Source organism: Mustela erminea, chromosome 5 (assembly GCF_009829155.1).
Source record: "Mustela erminea isolate mMusErm1 chromosome 5, mMusErm1.Pri, whole genome shotgun sequence".
NCBI classification, from domain to species: Eukaryota; Metazoa; Chordata; class Mammalia; order Carnivora; family Mustelidae; genus Mustela; species Mustela erminea.
Window position 1 is genome coordinate 27,964,076 of NC_045618.1, and position 18,369 is coordinate 27,982,444.

The 18,369-nt window shown below is 40.7% G+C and overlaps 1 protein-coding gene across 1 annotated transcript in view; it reads left to right on the forward strand.

Moving 5' to 3' along the window:
- The first annotated feature begins 207 nt into the window (after window positions 1-207).
- Window positions 208-18,369, forward strand: part of NIPA1 (NIPA magnesium transporter 1) — a 78,413-nt gene continuing 60,251 nt past the window's right edge. The window contains exon 1 of the mRNA XM_032342324.1: window positions 208-536. Coding sequence (XP_032198215.1) covers window positions 242-536 — 295 coding nt within the window. The 5' untranslated portion in view covers window positions 208-241. The remainder of the gene's footprint in view (window positions 537-18,369) is intronic.

An 18,369-nucleotide genomic window follows, 5' to 3' on the forward strand; every position in this document is an offset into this window, starting at 1 on the left:
TCCCCTCTCTCAATTCCTTCCTCACTGTCAACTCCTCTCCTCTCCACTCCCACTGTCTTCCCGGAGCCCCGGATCCATCCTCCATCTCCGGGTCCGCGGAACCCGGGCTCCAACCCCACTAGCCGAGTCCCGGGTCCCCTCACCGCAACCTTGTCGCGGAGCCCAAGTTCCCCTCCTCCTCTTTTCCGCCTCGGCGGAACTCGGAAATCTCTCCACCCCCCACTCCGTCGCTGCCCCGCAGATGCTCAGATCCCAACCCCAACCTCCACTTTGTCCGGTGCCAGCGGATCCCCGGGTCCACACCCCCACCCCCACCTCCGGACCGGGCGCACGCGGCGCGCAGGCGCAGGCGCGGAGGGCGGGCGCGGGCGGAATGGGGACTGCAGCGGCGGCAGCGGCGGCGGCCGGGGAGGGGGCGCGCAGCCCGAGCCCCGCCGCCGTGTCGCTTGGCCTGGGCGTGGCCGTCGTGTCGAGCCTGGTGAATGGGTCCACGTTCGTGCTTCAGAAAAAGGGCATCGTGCGCGCCAAGCGGCGAGGTAGGGCGGGCCGCGCGGGCTGTGCTCTGAGTTGGGGTGGGGGTGGAGGGAAGAGCGGCCGGGCGGTGGGAAGGGGGAGCGGCCGCAAGTTGGGGGGCGTTTGGGTCGCCGTTTGGGGCCGGGCACAGGGAGAAGGCGGAGCATCTCGGAGGGGCGCGCTGCGCGGGCTGGAGACTCCTCGCCCACCTGCGCGCAGGCACGGTCGCGGCCCTGCGCCCCAGAAGCGTAACAGTGGCTGGCGTGTTTTGCCCACCCGCAGTTCCAGAAGCGGCCCGCGCCCTGGTAGTTGTGTGTCCCCCACGCTTTTTCTCCCTCCCTAGCGGCTGGAGAGGCCTTGTTCAGTCTGATAGGGTTTGTCTAGCTGACTTCTTCCTTCCTTCCCAGACCCTTCCACTCCTTCTGCAGCCGCGCAGCCGACCAACCTGCCCTCCGGTTGGAGCCAGGTGTCCCTGTCACCCGCATCCACCCGCTGCTAGGGAAACCTTCCCGTTTATCGTATTCCCGAAATGGTCGAAGGGCAGTGCTTGTCCAGAAGGAGAGACGACCCTTTAGCCTTGGCTGTGGCCCTGGCCTCGTGTGCACTTGGGAGAGCAAGACCCGCTCATTTGCGGCGCCCCCCCCCCCCCCCGCAGTTCCCTCGCCAGTGCCCAAATAAGTACTGTGCACTAGGAAAGGCCAGGGCGGGACCGGTGGGCCAAGGAGGCGCCCACTCTCAGGGTCAAGAAAGAGGTCTGTGCTTTGCTTTAGCTTCTGTTCCTGGAGTCCTTGATGGAGCCACTCTAGTTTAGATTTGAGCCATCTGATTACAAGTGACCTTTTACTGTGAAGAAAGCGCAGGGCAGATTTTTTTTTTTAAAGCAAAAAAATGGACCAAGTTGGTATTCCTCTGGTGGATACACCACCAAACCCCACTCCTTAGTAATGTGGAAAGAGAGAGATGTAGCACAGTTCTTTGCCACTGTCCCTCTGTTTTAAGAGAGGCCTGAGACAGTTTCCTGAATGCAAAATGTAGCATGCTTTGAAACTGAAAAGAAATGCTGCTCCCAGAAGGACAGAGAAACTTGTGGTTGTTAGCTGTATTTTCACAAGAATGGTGTTAAGAGTTCTCTGGGGGAAAACAAGACCACCAGGTCATGCATTTGATAGTTTTGATTCCAGATCATAGGTGAAACTTTCCCTGAGTGTCCTGAATGGTGAGCCAGGAGTCCCTTCAGGAAAGAGATAAAGGGGCCTGTAATCTCAAAGGACAATGTAAAATCAGGGATATTCATTTAAAGAATTAAACTTTGAAGTGAAAACACTGAAGTTTACATAAAATCTAAATAAAAGCAAATATGACTTCCTTAGGATGCAGATGTGAAGACTCATCTGGCAGTGGTACGTTCACAGGGAGCACGTATCAATTTGATTGGCTTCAGGTGTGTGTTAAGTGTTTGCAGTGACTCAAAACTAAGCAACACATGTGCCTACTGGTAAGATGTGTGAAAGGAGAATTCCACCTCTATGGTGGTCCTTCCAAAAACCTACAACCCCAGTCTCACCATGAGAAAAACATCAGACGAACATGGATTGAGGAACAGCCTGCAAAATGTCTGACCAGTCCTTTGCCGAGGTTGTAAAGTCTGAGAGACTGTCACAGGAGGAGTCTGAGGACACATGACAATATTAGGAAAATCTAAGGAAACCTTAATACAGACTTTAGTTAATTAAAAAAAATTTTTTTTGAGTAAAACTTAAGTGTTATTTTAGCTCAGCTTATGTGTTTGAGGGAATTAGTGAATAAGAAAATAAAAAACAAATCAACCAGAAAAAAACCCAGCCATGATTGAGTCTGTTATTTTTTTTTATTTTTTTAAAGATTTTTATTTATTTATTTGATAGAGATCACAAGTAGGCAGAGAGGCAGGCAGAGAGAGAGGAAGGGAAGCAGGCTCCCTGCCGAGCAGAGAGCCCGATGTGGGACTCGATCCCAGGACCCTGGGATCATGACCTGAGCCGAAGGCAGAGGCTTAACCCACTGAGCCACCCAGGCGCCCCTGATTCTGTTATTTATAACTACATACTATGCGTTTAAATGAATAAAAGTGAAAATGTGATATTTGCTAATTTCATACTTTGCCACTTAACCCCCACTGCCACAGATTCAAGTTAGGTTTGTTGCTCATAGTGATAGAAGGCAGACATATACATTTGTTTTGATAAATTTAGTGTTGATTTGTTCAGTAAATATTCATGAAGCTCTTATTATGTGCCAGGTACTGTAGGTACTGAGGATATGCAGTTTTAGAATCTATTCTCCCTAAAATCTTTTCCTACCTCTGCTAACAAGCAGCAGAGTTGACCATTATGAAATGTCTGAAATAGAGAAGATAGGAATGAAGAGGTAGCTAAGGACTAGGAGGTCAAGTTCCTGCATTAAAGGAGACTGGTCAGTTTCTTATACTATAAAAACCTGTCTCACTGAAAATTACCCCTTTATTTTCTTTAAAAATTTTATTTCTGTATTTGACCGAGAGAGTGAGAGAGAGTACACAGCAGGGGAGTGGCAGGCAGAGGGAGAAGGAGAAGCAGGGAGAGAGAGAAAGGGAGAAGAAACAGGCTCCACACTGAGCAGAGAGCCAGAGGTGGGGCTCCATCCCAGACTCTGGAATTATGACCTGAGCCGAAGGCAGACTGAGCCACCCAGGTGCCCCCTGAAAGTTTCAACTTTAAACGAATTGCCACAAGAGAGCATTTCTTTGGAGTTTTAACTTCAGGAGAGGTAAGTTCTAGTCTCAGCCCTTCTACTGGGGGTTTTAGGGCAAGGCTTTCTCTGTTACAGGCTTTCACACACTTTTGAAAGGCCCTTCCCAGTGAATGGAGTTTGCAGATAGTCCAGGAGCACTCTCCACAACACAAGCTCATGGGGGACTGTCTGACTCCTGGGAAGGACTCTGCATGGGAAGAGGGAAGAGGACACACAGATTGTTTACAGTGTTAGAACCCATTTAAAGCAGGACTTAAGTGAGAGAAACAAGGTAATCATTGGGTGTGAAGGCACTTGTGGAAAGCCAGTTACAACTTTTAGAATTTCTGTGCGCATAGGTGAGGATGCCCAAAGAGACTGATGGCATGAGGGTGGTATCCTGCCCTCAAACAGGCTTTGTGGAAGCAATCTCGGGAAAGTCATGTGTTTGAATTGGCTGCAGGCTTTGGAGAATTGCATAGTAAGTTATTGTATTTAGAATGCCCTAGACCAGGATGAACCAGCTGATCTTTTTAAAATCCCTTTCATCGGGCGCTTGGGTGGCTCAGTGGGTTAAGCCTGTGCCGTCGGTCAGGTTATGATCTCAGGGTCCTGGGATGGAGGCCTGCATTAGGCTCTCTGCTCAGCAGGGAGTCTGCTTCCCTCTCTCTCTGCCTGCCTCTCTGCCTACTTGTGATTTCGTTCTCTGTCAAATAAATAAATAAATAAATAGAAATCTTCATAAAAACCCAGAGATGCCATTTCATACCCATTAGAATGGTTATTGTAAAAATAAAACATAAAATCACAAATACAGGTGGGGATGTGGAGAAATTGGAACTCTTGTGCACTATTCATGGGAATGTAAAATGACGCAATTGCTATGAAAAACAGTATGGAGAGTCCTCAAAAAATTAAATACAGAATTATTTATTATATGATCCACCAATCTACTTCTGGGTATAGATCCAAAAGAAGTGGAAGCAGGGTCTTGAAGAAATATTTGTACACCCATGTTTATAGTGGGAACAAAAGGATATAGCATAGGCAAAAGGTAAAAACAACCCAAATATCCAGATACTGACAGATGAATGGCTAAACAAATTGTGGTATATACATTCAAGAGAATGTTATTTAGCTTTAAAAAGCATGGTAATTCTGACACATGCTACAACATAGATCAAACTTGAGGACAATATGCTGTGTGAAATAAGCCAGTTAGAAAAGGGCAAATACTTTATGATTTCACTCATATGAGGTAGGTAGTCAAATTCACAGACAGAGAAAGTAGGATGGAGGTTGCAGGGACGGCAGGAAGCAGGGAATGGAGAGTTAGTGTTTAATGGGTACATTGTTTCTGTTTGGGAAGATGAGAAAGTTCTGGAGATCAGTGGTGGTAATGGTTGCACAACAATGTGATTGTACTTAATGTCATAGAATCACATACTTAAAAATGTTTTAAAATGGTAAATTTTATGTTACATATATTTTACCATAATGAAAAAATCCATTTCAGATTTCAAAGTCTCCTTGCTGAGGAGTACAGCCTAGAGGTATAGTAACACTGTTAAGACACTCAGAAGTTGAGTGAGTTGTCTTGTGAGAGTGGAAACTGGTAATTCAGGTGTTCCACCTGTTACCCCAAGCCTTCTATACCTCATTTCTAAAGGGCGCATTTTCCCTGGCTATGGTATATATGTGTGCTTTCTCCTTGCCTCTTCAGCCATCTCCAGAGACACACTTAGGCACATGTGCCTCTACACCCAAAGACAAGACAAGCACATGTTGTCTTCATGTAGCTCTTTGGTCTGTGGTTAGTGTCCACTGCTTCTGTGAACCCTCCAGATCTTGACAAATGAGGTCAGTTGTCTCTTCCCTGTGCTTCCTTAGCACTAGTCCTCAACACTCTTCTGCCCCTGAAACCCATGGGTTGATGGCCTGTTTACTTGTCTGTGTTCCCCTGGATCTTGGCTGGTCAAGGCAGGGCACAGCTCCTGTCCACTTGGGATGCATGTGGTGGACACTCAGTAATGCTATCTGACTGGCCATGAGTAACTGTGGAGTGAAGAGGGTAAAACTGAACCTTACATTTCCTGACAAAATTGCAGCATGTTCTTCAGTCTACTTAAATCTAACCTCATTTATCTGTGGCCTCTACTAAGTAAAGGAGGCCAGAGTTATCGCTAGATCTGAACATCTACACCTATCTGATCTCTGTCTAGTCCTGAGGAGAGAGCATGGATAAGGAATATGGTGAGAGGTAGCAGGAGAGCAGCTCTGCAGCTTGTCCCTGGTTTAACTGAGACTGTTTCTATAAGAAGAGAAGATAAAGAAGACTGACAGAAGACCCATGGTGTCCCAGACTCATGTATCCATCAGCTTGCTGAGCCCCCTCTCTCTTTCTGTCCCTTCCTCCTTTCTCCTGTCCTCCATCTCTCCATGTACTCTCTTCACATGTTGCCACCTTGGGCTTCCTTACACTATGGTGATCTCAGAGATGTCAGACCCCTTACACAGTGGATAGTTTCCCCTAGACCAAACTTCCAGGACCATAGTGGAAGCTGTGTAGGTATTTGTGGCCTGATCTGAGAAGTCTTGCCACATTTTATTAGCTTACTCAAGGCCTAGCCAGGTTCAGTGTGGGAGGGGAATATATGAGAGAATGAGGTGTGATACAGAAGACAAAGTTGAGGCTTGCATCTGATGTGGGGACTGCTGGTGTCAGGATTTGAACCCAGTTCATGCTGATTATGAAGATCATCTATTTAACCCCGGTCACTGTAGGGAAGGTAAGGGGGAAGACAGACAAATTTCACCTGCAGAGGATAAGGCTTTTCTTTTTAAAGGTCTTCACAGTTTATTTGTTAATATGATACTGAGTTATAAGTGTGGATAATACCCAAAGATACGAGGGCAAATAATTTATTCTTGGGGCACCTGGGTAGCTCAGTTGGTTAAGTGTCCAACTCTTGATTTTGGCATGGGTCATGCTCTCATGGTTGTGGGATCAAGTCTGGAGTGGATGCTCAGCACAGAGTCTGTCCCTTTGCTTCGTGGTCTCTCTCCCTTTCTGTCTCTCTTTAAATAAATAAATATTAGAAAAATAATTTATTTTTATTTTCATATAAGCAAAATACCCTTGGTCTTATTGGACTCGTGTTGGACAGAGTATATTTTTCCCTCAAAAATATTTATAAATATAGTATAAAATATATTATTTATATTTTAATCTTTTAATTAAGTCCTTAGTGAGTAAACAGTCCTTAAAAAATTTTTTTTGACCCCGAGGCACTAGAAAAGACTACTCTTCACATTAAATAGCTAATGGAGATTAAGCAGTTCACTTGTGATGAGCACTAGTTGATGTATGGAGGTGTTCTATTGTTCTATTCTATTCTACACCTGAGACTCATACAACATTGTATAATTGGAATTTGAATACAAACTAAAGTACCACTTTTCAAAAAGTAATATGCACAATCTCACACACCCTAGGCCCACACAACCTAATACTTCTGTGCCAGGAACTTGTGACTGTGAATTGATCCCATTTAGACATTGCCCTTGACCCAGGAGACAGCAGGCAGGCAGAGGGTTTACCTTGCTTGTTCATGCCCAATCAGAGCTCTTTAGGGTGATGTAATTATTCAGCAGAGTGTATCATGAATTCCCAGAACCTGGGCATAGTCATGTTCTTTTAAAAAAGCATCTTATTCCTGACTGTAGAGTTTTTGGTCATTGTTTAAAATCTGGGAAGTACATAAAACTATGAATAGGAGTGTAAAAAGTATCACTTCCTCAACTTGAGATAACTGCTGTTATATTTAGGGTGTACTTATACCTCGTCACTTTCTTTCTTTTTTTTTTTTCTTTAAAGATTTTATTCATTCATTTGGTAGAGAGAGAGCAGAAGCAGAGGGAGCAGCAGGGAGAGAGAGAAGCAGGCTCCCCTCTGAGCAAGAATCCCAATGTGGGGCTCTATCCCAGAACCCTGGGATCATTACCTGAGCCAAAGGCAGGCACTCAACAACCTGAGCCAACCAAGGTGCCCCTCTTCTTAGTCACCTTCAATAATTATCTTTCAAAATAGAATTTTTTAAAATATTTTATTTATTTATTCGACACAGAGAGAGATCACAAATAGGCAGAGAGAGAGAGGAGGAAGCAGGCTCCCTGCTGAGCAGAGAGCCCGATGTGGGACTCGATCCCAGGACCCTGAGATCACGACCTGAGCCTAAGGCAGCGGCTTAACCCACTGAGCCACCCAGGCACCCTCAAAATAGAATTTTAATGAAAAATTTCAACATACAAAATATATCTAACACTGATTTAGGGTATAGAGTAATAAACACCACCCATCAGATATTCCAAAAATATATGTACCCTTAAAATCTCAAAAAACCCCATTTTTTATTTTGGAAAATATCAAACACATACATAGAAAAAATAGTGTAGTAGACCCCAAGGGTACCTAACACTCAGCTTCAACAGTCATCAGTTTGGCCATTCTTATTTGATCTACACCTCAAGGGCCATCCCCTCACCCCCACCCCAGTAGAATTTTTTACCCAAATTTCAAGTGGAATACTATTTCATCTAGATATTTCAATAAGTATCTCTTTCTTAAATAAAAACATAATATATTTATTGCACTTAAAATTTAACAATCTTTGTTTAATACTGTCATGGTCAGTGTTTAATATTCTGTGATTATCTCGAGTTTTCCCTCACTTTATCTTTAGAATCAAGATCCAGTTTCGGCCCATATATTGCTCTTAGGTAGTACATCTCTTCATGTACTTTTTAAAAAATTTAAATTCAATTAGACAACATTTAGTACATAATTAGTTTCAAATGTAGTCTTCAGTAATTCATCAGTTGTGTATAACACCCATTGCTCATCATATCATGTGTCCTCCTTAATGTCCATCAAATGTACTTTTTTTGTAGTCTTTTTTTTAAATTTAATTTTATTTTTTCAGTGTTCCAAGATTCATTGTTTATGCACCACACCCAGTGCTCCATGCAATACATGCCCTTCTTAATACCCACCAACAGACACCATCACATGTACTTTTAAAAATGAGACTGAACATACACGAGTCTGTGCTCTGTGTGTCACTTTATATCCTGTGGTTATGCTCCATCTGTCATGAATTCATCCCATGTTGTTAAATATTCTTTGAAAAAATATTCAGTGGCTATATAAATGTTACCATTCTCCTTTTGTAGGACATGGGTGTTTCTAGTTTCTTTGTTTGTGTAATATGTTATATTGAATATCCTTACATCTAAATCTTTGTGGGTTAGTTCCTTTGGGTAGCTCCCTTGCAATAGAATTTTGAATGTGATGTTCTTATAAGCTAAATTAATTTCCATGAAAAAAATACATGATATCTATTCCTTTCCCACCGGCAGTGCTTGAGAGGAATGCTCATGTTTAAATGTAGTAGAAATATAAACATGTATGCCCAAATTTCATTTTCCACAATTTTGGCTTATCTCTGTTATAGTTCCATTCTAGTAGTCATGACTGAGAGCTCATTATCCTAGATTGTTCTCTTCACATCAGTAAAGCACACTAGTACAGGTATAAATATCTGACATCTACCTTCATGAATGCAGGAATCAACTACCTTGGCTTCTCTGCCCTCAAGGTGTGTCGGGGGCAGCCTCCATCTGTGTGAGGAAAAAACTGGGAGAGAAAGCTCTGCAGTTATGGCAAGGAGAAAGTGCATGCTCTTTAAGGGTAGAAACCATGCCTTGGGAATCCTTTTAAGTCTGGTATTCACTAAGGACTGTGTACCTGATGGTTCTAGTAAATACTTAATAGATCGGCAGAGCAAGGAAATAGATTACAACTATTGCAGTGAGCTTCCTGGAGGGAGTAGGATGAGAAAGGAGAATGTGTTGATATATACCACATTAATTCTCCTTTGGAAGCACGGAGTGTCATTTTCTGAAGAAACAGAGAATCTTTATCACAGAAGTTAATGCATTATAGTCAACATTGTGTGGGACAACCTAGAAGTTTAAGTATTGTTTATAAACTATTTTTAAAAATATTGGAGTATAATTACATAGAGTAAACTGCACAGATCATAAGGGTACAGTTTGATGAGTGTTGACAAATATACTTGTGTAACCAACACCTCAGTAATGATTATTGCCATAACACTAGAAAGTTCCCTCATGACCTTTTTCATTCTGTCCTCCCCACTCTTCTGATACCTACCTGCATAGAGTGAATTAGTTTTGCTTATTCTTGAACTTCGTATAAGTGGATTCATACAGTAGGTATTTTCTTACATCTACTTTTTTTTTTTTTTGGTTCAGCATGGTTTGAAGATTCATCATGATGTGTTTATCAATAGTACATTTCTTATATTGCTTAATAGTGTACCATTGTTTGAATATACCATAATTTGTTTATTCATTTTCCTGTGATGAACATTTTGGTTGTTTCCAAATATTTACTATTTGAATAAAGCTGCAATGACAATTCTTACATAATTCTTTTTAAAGCAAAATGTTTTCATTTCTTTCCAGTAAGTGCCTTGGAGTAATAGTGTTGGATCATGGAGTAGGTATTTAATTAAATTTTAAGAAACTACTAAGCATTTCCCCAGTATAATTGTACGATTTTATGTTCTCATTAGCAGTGTATGAGGGTTTCAGGTGTTCCACATTCTCTTCAGCATTTTGTGTCCTCACCTGTTTAACTTGAGCCTTTCTGGTGAGTGTATAGTGGAATCTCGTGACTTTCATTTGCATTTCCCTGATACCATATGATATTGAGTGTCTTTTTTTCAAAGATTTATTAGAGAGAGAGAGAAATTGAACGTGTGTGTGCACACAAGCTAGAGGGGCAGAGGGAGAGAGAATCTCAAGCAGATTCCACGCTCAGCGTGGACCCTGACATGGGGTCACGACTTGAAACAAAAACAAGAGTGGGTTGCTTAACCAACTGCACCATCCAGGTGCCCCAATATTGAGTATCTTTTAATGAGTTTATTGGCCACTTGTATATGCTCTTTAGTGAGGTGTCTTTTAAGGAGTTTTGCCTATGTTTTATTGGATTGTATCTTTTTATTATTTATTGTTTGTGTATATACACACGCACCATATATATGTATGTGTACATATATATATTCTGGATACAAGTCCTTTGTCAGATTTAGGAATTGAAAATCTTTTTCTGTGGCTTGCCTTTCATTTTCTTAATGGTGCATTTGGAAGAACAGAAAATTTAAGTGTTGATAAAGTGTAACTTTTAAAAAAAATTAAAAAAAAAATTCTAGTTAGTTAACATACAGTGTTATATTACTTTCGGATATACAATATAGTGATTCAGCAATTCCAAAAATCACCTGGTATTCATCACAAGTGGTAAGTACTTAATCCCCAACCCCTATTTAACCTATGCCTACCCTATTCCCCTCTAGTAACCATCAGTTTGATCTCTGTAATTAAGAGTCCTTTTTCTTGGTTTGTCTCACCTGCTTCTGCACCCCCCCCACCCCCCACTTTGCTTATTTGTTTTGTTTCTTATGTTCCACATATGAATGAAATCATGTGGTATTTGTCTTTTTCTGACTGACTTATTTCACTTATAATTTCTAGCTCTATTCATGTCCTTGCAAATGGCAAGATTTAATTCCTTTTAATGGCTAAATAATAATCCATTACATATATACATACCACATCCTCTTTATCCATTCATCTATTGATTCATAGATGACCTTTATTATATTGAGGTATGTTCCCTGTATCCCTACTTTGTTGTAGGTATTTATTATGGATGGATGTTGTACTTTGTCAAATGCTTTTTCTGCATCTATTGAAAGGATCATATCCTTTCTTTTATTAATGTGGTGTATCACTTTGATTTCGGAATATTGAACCACCCTTACAACACAGGAATAAATCTCACCGATTGTGTTGAGTAATTTTTTTAATGTATTGTTGGATTGGGTTTGCTAGCGTTTTGTTGAGGATTTTTGCATCCATGCTCATTAGGAATATTAGCCTGTACTTATCTTTTTTTTTTAAATTTTATTCTTATTTTTTAATTTTTTTTTAAAGATTTTATTTGTTCATTTGACAGAGAGAGAGAGAGAGAGAGAGACCACAAGTAGGCAGAGAGGCAGGCAGAGAGAGAGGGGGAAGTAGGCTACCTGCTGAGAAGAGATCCTTGATGCGGGGCTTGATCCCAGAACCCTGAGATCATGACCTGAGCTGAAGGCAGAGGCTTTAACCCACTGAGCCACCCAGGTGCCCCTGTACTTCTCTTTTTCAGTGTTATTTTTATCCTGTGTTGGTCTCAAGGTAATGCTGGCCTCATATAATGAATTTGAAAGTTTTCTTTCCTTTTCCTTTTTTGGAACAGTTTGAGAAGAATTGGTATTAACTCCTCTTTAATTCTTGGTAGATTTTGTTTGTGAAGACATCTGGCCCTGTGCTTTTGTTTGTTGGGAGATTGTTGATTAGTAGTTCACGTTCTTTCTTGGTTATCAGTTGGTTCAAATTTTCTGTTTCTTCTTGTTGCAGTTTTGGTAGTTTATATGTTACTAGGAATTTATCGTTTTCTTCTAGGTAGTCACATATAGTTTTTCATAATATTTTCTTTTTTTAAAATTTTTATTTATTTATATATTTATTTATTTTTATTTTATTTTATTTTATTTTTACTTATTTATTTGACAGACAGAGATCACAAGTAGGCAGAGCGTCAGGTGGTGGTTGGGGGGAAGCAGGCTCCCTGCTGAGCAGAGAGTTCAGACCTAGGACCCTTGAGATCATGAACTCTGGTGAAGGCAGAGGCTTAACCCACTGAGCCCCCCCCCCGCGACCCCTTCATAATATTTTCTTATGATTGTTTGTATTTCTGTATGTTGGTTGTTATTTCTCTTCTCTCATCTGTAATTTTTGTTTTTTTTAGTCTTTTTTTTTTAAATAAGTCTAGCTAGAAGTTTATCGATTGTATTAATTTTTTTATCAAAGAACCAGCTCAGTCATCTGTGTCTGTTGTTTTCATTGATTTGGTTTCATTGATCAGTTCTATTTGTTTGTTTGTTTGTTTGTTTTTTAGTTTTATTTTCTATATCATTTATTTCTGCTCTGATCTTTATTATTTCCTTCCTTCTGGTTTTGGGTATGTTTGTCATTCTTTTTCTAACTTCCCTAGGTGCTAGAAAGGGTAGGTTGTATTTTTTTTTGTTTTTGTTTTTGGGATTTTTCTTGCTCCTTAAGATAGGCCTGTATTGCTATAAACTTTCCCTGTTAGAACTGCTTGCTGCAGCTCAAAGGTTTTGGACTGTTGGGTTTTCATTTTCGTTTTCATTTGTTTCCACATACTTTTTAGTTTCTTCTTTGATTTCCTGGCTGACCCTTTCATTGTTTCATAGCATGTTACTTAACCTCTGTGTATCTTAGGTGTTTCCAAATTTTTTCTTGTTGTTGACTTCTGGTTTCCTAGCATTGTGGTCAGAAAAGATGCATAGTAGGATTTTGGTCTTCTTGAATTTGTTGCAGTTTGTTTTGTTGGCTAATATGCGATTTATTATGGAGAATATTCCATATGCATTTGAAAAGAATGTGTATTCTGCTGTTCTAGGATGCAGTATTCTGAATATACCTATTAAATCCAAACCTTCCAGTATGTCATTCACACCATTTTTTCCTTTATTTTCTCTTTAGATGATCTGTCTATTGATGTAAGTGGGATGTTAACATCCCCTACTATTGTATCAATTAGTATCAATTAGTTCCATTATGTTTGTTATTAACTGTTTTATATATTTGGGTGCTGTCATGTGGGGTGCATAAATATTTACAATTGTTGTATATTCTTGTTGGATTGCCTTCTTTAGTGTTATATAGTGTCTTTCTTTGTCTCTTGTTACAGCCTTTGTTTTAGTCTATTTCGTCCAATATAAGTATTCTTGCACACTTTCTTTTGACATCTATTTGCATGACAGATGTTTTTCCATTCCCTCACTTTCCATCTGCAGGTGTCTACATCTGAAATGAGTTGCTCTCCCTTATAGAGCCGTCTTGTTTTTATGCATTATACCACACTGTGTCTTTGATTGAAGCATTTAGTTCATTTACATTCAAAGTAATTATTGATAGATATGTATTTATTATTATTTTATTATTTGTTTTGTGGTTGTTTCTGAAGAATTTCTCTGATCTCTTCTTTTTCTTTTTTAAAGTTTGCTGATTTTCTTTAGTGATACATTTTCTTTCTCTTTATTTTTTCCATGTTTATTAATGGTTTTGATATATTATGATATATATGTATATATACATATATATATAAAATCTCCTTTTATGGTTATAGCAGTGTATATTAAGTTGATGGTTAAGTTTGAATCCATTCTTTACTCTTCTCCCACATTTTAGCTATATGTCGTTATATTTTGTATATTTTTTTGTGAGTTCCTTGACTGACTTTTTACAGAAACATTCATTTTTTACTGCTTTTGTGTTTTTTATCTCTATACTGTTACTTTTGGTCTCTCCTTTCCACTCAGAGTCCCCTTTAATATATCTTGCAGAGCTAGTTTAATGATCACAAACTCCTTTAGTTTTTGTGTGTATGGGAAAATCTTTATCCCTCCTCTATTGTGAATGATAGCCTTTCTGGTTAGAATATTCTTGGTTGCAGGGGTGCCTGGGTGGCTCAGTGGGTTGAAGCCTCTGCCTTCGGCTTGGGTCATGGTCCCGGGGTCCTGGGATCGAGCCCCATGTCGGGCTTTCTGCTTGGCGGGGAGCCTGCTTCCTCCCCTCTCTCTCTCTGCCTGCCTCTCTGCCTACTTGTGATCTCTGTCTGTCAAATAAATAAATAAATAAAATCTTAAAAAAAAAAAAAAGAATATTCTTGGTTGCAGATTTTCCCCATTCATTACTTTGACTATATTACGCCACTCCCTTTTGACTTGTGGGGTTTTTGCTGAAAAATCTCCTGCTAGCATTATAGGTCTTCCCATGTAAGTTACTGTCTTTTGTTTTACACTTAAAATATTTTATCCCCCACTATATTTTACCAGTTTAATTACAATATGTCTTGGTGTGGATCTTAATTATGATATGTCTTGGTGTGGATCTTTTGTTGATTTTGTAGGTGTTTCTCTGTGCCTCCTGAATCTGGCTATCTGTTTCCTTCCCCAGGTTAGGAAAGTTTTCAGCCATTATTTCTTCCAATTACATTTTCTTCTCCCGTTTTACTCTCTGCTTCTGGCACTGACATAATAGAAATCTTAGTGTTTGATGGAGTCACTGAGTTCCCTAAGTCTAGCCTTGTTTTACTTAATTCTTTTTTCTTTTTTCATCTTGATTACTTTCCATTATTCTGTCTCCTAGATCACTAATTCATTCCATTAAGCTTGTTTCTCATTTCGTTTATTGAGCCCTTTATCTCTACTATGTTATATTTTTTCAATTTAAATTTTGTTAGGTAACATATAGTGCAATATTGGTTTCTGGAGGAGAATTCAGTGTTTCATCACTTATATACAACACCCAGTGCTCATCACAGCAAGTATTCTCTCTAGCCCATCCCCCACCTCTCTCCATCAACCTGAAGTTTGTTCCGTGTCATTAAGAGTCACTTATGGCTTCTTTTCCTCTTTCCCTTTTTTCTTCTCCCTTCCAATATGTTTATCTGTTTTTTTTTTTTCTTAAATTCCACATATCCTTGAGCGCATATAGGGATTTGTCTTTCTCCAACTCACTTATTTCATAGATAGCTATGTTATGCCTTATTTCTGTGTTAAGGGTCTCACTAATGTCTTCCACTCTTTGCTCAAGTCCAGTGAATATCCTTATGACGGTTATTTTAAATTCTCTTATCAGGCTACTTATATCTGTTTTACTAGATCTCTGGCCATGACTTGTCCTGTTCTTTTATTTGGGATAAATTTCTCTGTCTTCTCATTTTGTCAGTCTCTGTGCATCTCTTGGTCTAGAGAGTAATGATCTTATGAAGACTAGGCCATGTAGTGCCCTGGAGTGTTGTGTCCTCTGTTGCCCAGGGCCTGGCACTTCAGAGAGTATCTCCAGTGTGTGCTGCATATGTTCTGCTGTTTTGTCCTAGCTGCTTTATTGTTCAGGCCAGTCATTTGCAGAGGTTGTCTTTGTCTGTTGTGGGAGGTTTGCTCTGGTCTGTTTGTGAAAGGAGACCTGTCACCACTACCACCTAAACCAAGGCTCTGCAAAACCTCCAATGTTGAGGAGGCACAGTGTGAACAGGGGTTTGTGCTGGTCTTCTGAGGGTGGGGGCCTGATGTGCTGGGACTAAGGCAGGGGTGGCCGAGAGGGGTCGTTCCACCAGAGTGTGTATGTGGGGGTGAGGCTTGGTGTAAGCAAGTTAGGTAATTTCAGTGCTGTGCTGGTACCTGCAGGTGACCCTGTGCTTATGAGAGGCAGGGGAGGGATATGGCACCAGCCTGTTCCTTTGTTTTTGGAGGGATCTCTCTCTGTGGACACTGTCTTTCTGGGATGAGCTCTGAGAGGAGTGAATGACCTTCTCACTGTGTGTCCTAGGCGCTCTTTGGATTGCTTGTTTCCACATTGTATGTCCCTGGATTATTGCCTGCCTTCTCTCTAAGACCAGCAGAATGCCCTCTGGTCTCTAGCCCAGCCAAGTCTGATGACCTTTAAAACTCCAGGTTTTGAGCCTGGCTGGTTGCCACAATTCAAGAAATTTGGCCCCTCTTGCTTTCCAAGCTGATTGCTCTGGGGATTTGTTTTCCCTGAGGGCTTCCCTGTATGTTAACCTGTCTCTCACCCTTCTCCATGACTGTGGCTACCTCTCCACCACAGTTGCCATGGTTTCTCTCCCAAAACATGTCTCTGCACTTCCTACCTTCAGTGATGTGGCGTCTTCTCTACGTTTAGTTGTGGAGTTTGTTCTGCCAGGCTTCAGGTGGATTTCTGGGGGTATTTAGGATGATGGGATAGTTCTCTAGTTGTATTTGAGGGATGAGGAGAACCTAGGGTCCTACTCTGCCAACATCTTCTAACCTCTGTATTTTTTTTTTTTTTCTTCTATGTCATTGGTGCTTTTAGATTTGATTTCTGCCCAAGAACTCATTGTTTCTTCTCGGGTCATGGTGGCATCCTTCTGTATTTCATAGCTTTTACCTTTAGGTCTGTAAGCTATCTTGAGTTAACTTTTGTGTATAGGTGAGGCATGATTCAAGGTTCAGTATTTTCCTTACCAATATCCAGTTGATGCAACACCATTTGTTAAAGAGACTTCCCCATTGAGTTATACTGCTGCTTCACACTATGATTTGACTGTATGTGTGGGTCTATTTCAGAAGTTTGTTCTGTTTCTTTGTATATATCTATCCTTATGCGAGCGCCACAGTCTTGATTCTGTAGTTTTATAGTAAATCTTAAAGTCAAGTAGTGTAAGTCTTACAACTTTGTTTCTCTTTTTCAAGACTGTGAAACTATTTCTTTAGGAAAATAAATTCTACATATTTAATCATTAAAGTACAAAAAGACTTTGAGTACTAAATCCCTGTATAAGTGAATACTAGTGCTCAAATTGATTTTTTTTTAAAGATTTTATTTATTTATTTGACAGACAGAGATCACAAGTAGGCAGAGAGGCAGGCAGAGAAAGAGGAAGGAAGCGGACTCCCTCCCAAGCAGGGAGAGAGCCTGATGCGGGGCTCGATCCCAGGACCCTGGGATCATGACCTGAGCTGAAGGCAGAGGCTTTACCACTTAGGCACCCAGGTGCCCCGCTCAAATTGATTTTAATGCATACCTTCATCTAGGTATGTTGGTGTTTGGAAATAAAGTTTCTTTATTCTTAGTACTTTTTACAGAATTCTTTTTACACATTTTTTGAAGTCAAGGTGTAACTTCATTAGTAAAGGACATAGTGATGGACTAGTTTTGCTGTTTGCAGCAACTTCTATTTGTTGCTGAAAGAGCACATGAATTGAAGCAATTTTTCTGTAGTATAATCCAGAAGGTAAATAAACTAGATGGCTATCTGTATTTTTATGCTAGAGAATCATATCTTAAGGATATTTCTGATGCACTTATATAACTAAATGGAAGGTTTTAGAAGCCACAAGTCCATGGTTGGACAGTGTCCCTGCCAATTGATGTTATCATCCTGACAAGTCTCTTTTGTATTTGCACAATATTTCTTTGTTTTATCCTTCAACTGTTATAAACTGCCATTCAACCCCCAGTTAGCACCCACGTTTTCCAATGTGAGACAAAAACCTATACAACTTAGGTATTGGTACCTCTGCAGCCCTTACGTCGGAGTGGAAGGTAGAGGACCCATAAGTGTAATCAAACAGACAAACAGAAAATCTTCAGTGTCCTACAATTCTGTGGCTCTCTGTTCTTGCGGAGTCCAGAGGACTTTTGAGGTGTCTTGGGCATCAGCTGGGAAGAGGAGTGTGGGTATAGGCTTGAATGAGTGCCTCCTGAGGTTATCAGGTGAGTGACTTTAGGATCTTTAGGTACAGTGATGTTTGAAGATGAAGCTGTAGAGACCAGTAGAACACAAGAGAAAAATATCTATGATGAGCTGAAGGGTATTATGGAATGCAAGCACCCAGGAACTCACGGCTGCAGAAGTAGGAAGAAACCTGAGGCAGCCAGCTCAGTGAGGAGGCTGTGCACAGGTGGATAGGTAAGCAGAGCAATGGACCTCCTTCAGGGCAGAGCACAAGGGATGCTACTGGTTTGAGGCCTTTGGGGACAACCTGGAGGAGCTTCACATGGTCTGTAGCAAGGGGTGGTGGGACAGGTATCCAGATAGAAAATATGACTTAGTAAGTATTCATAGAAGTTGAAAAATTTTGCCTAATGGCTTAAAATGTGAGGTGATCTAAACAGCTTTTAGATTTCAGCAAATACAAGCTCTTCCTGGAGTGTGTGAATGGAAGGACTGAAAGATTTGGAGCTGATTTGTACCCTTTGACAAAAGGGTGACCAGAAGCTTGTCATTTTCCCATCTCTTAGTACGTGGTATCCCAGGTGTCTCTCCATTTTAGTAACATATTTTTTTTCAAACCTCCAAATGCATGTGCTATATGGTGGTCAGTGGTGCTGGGAAATGTAACA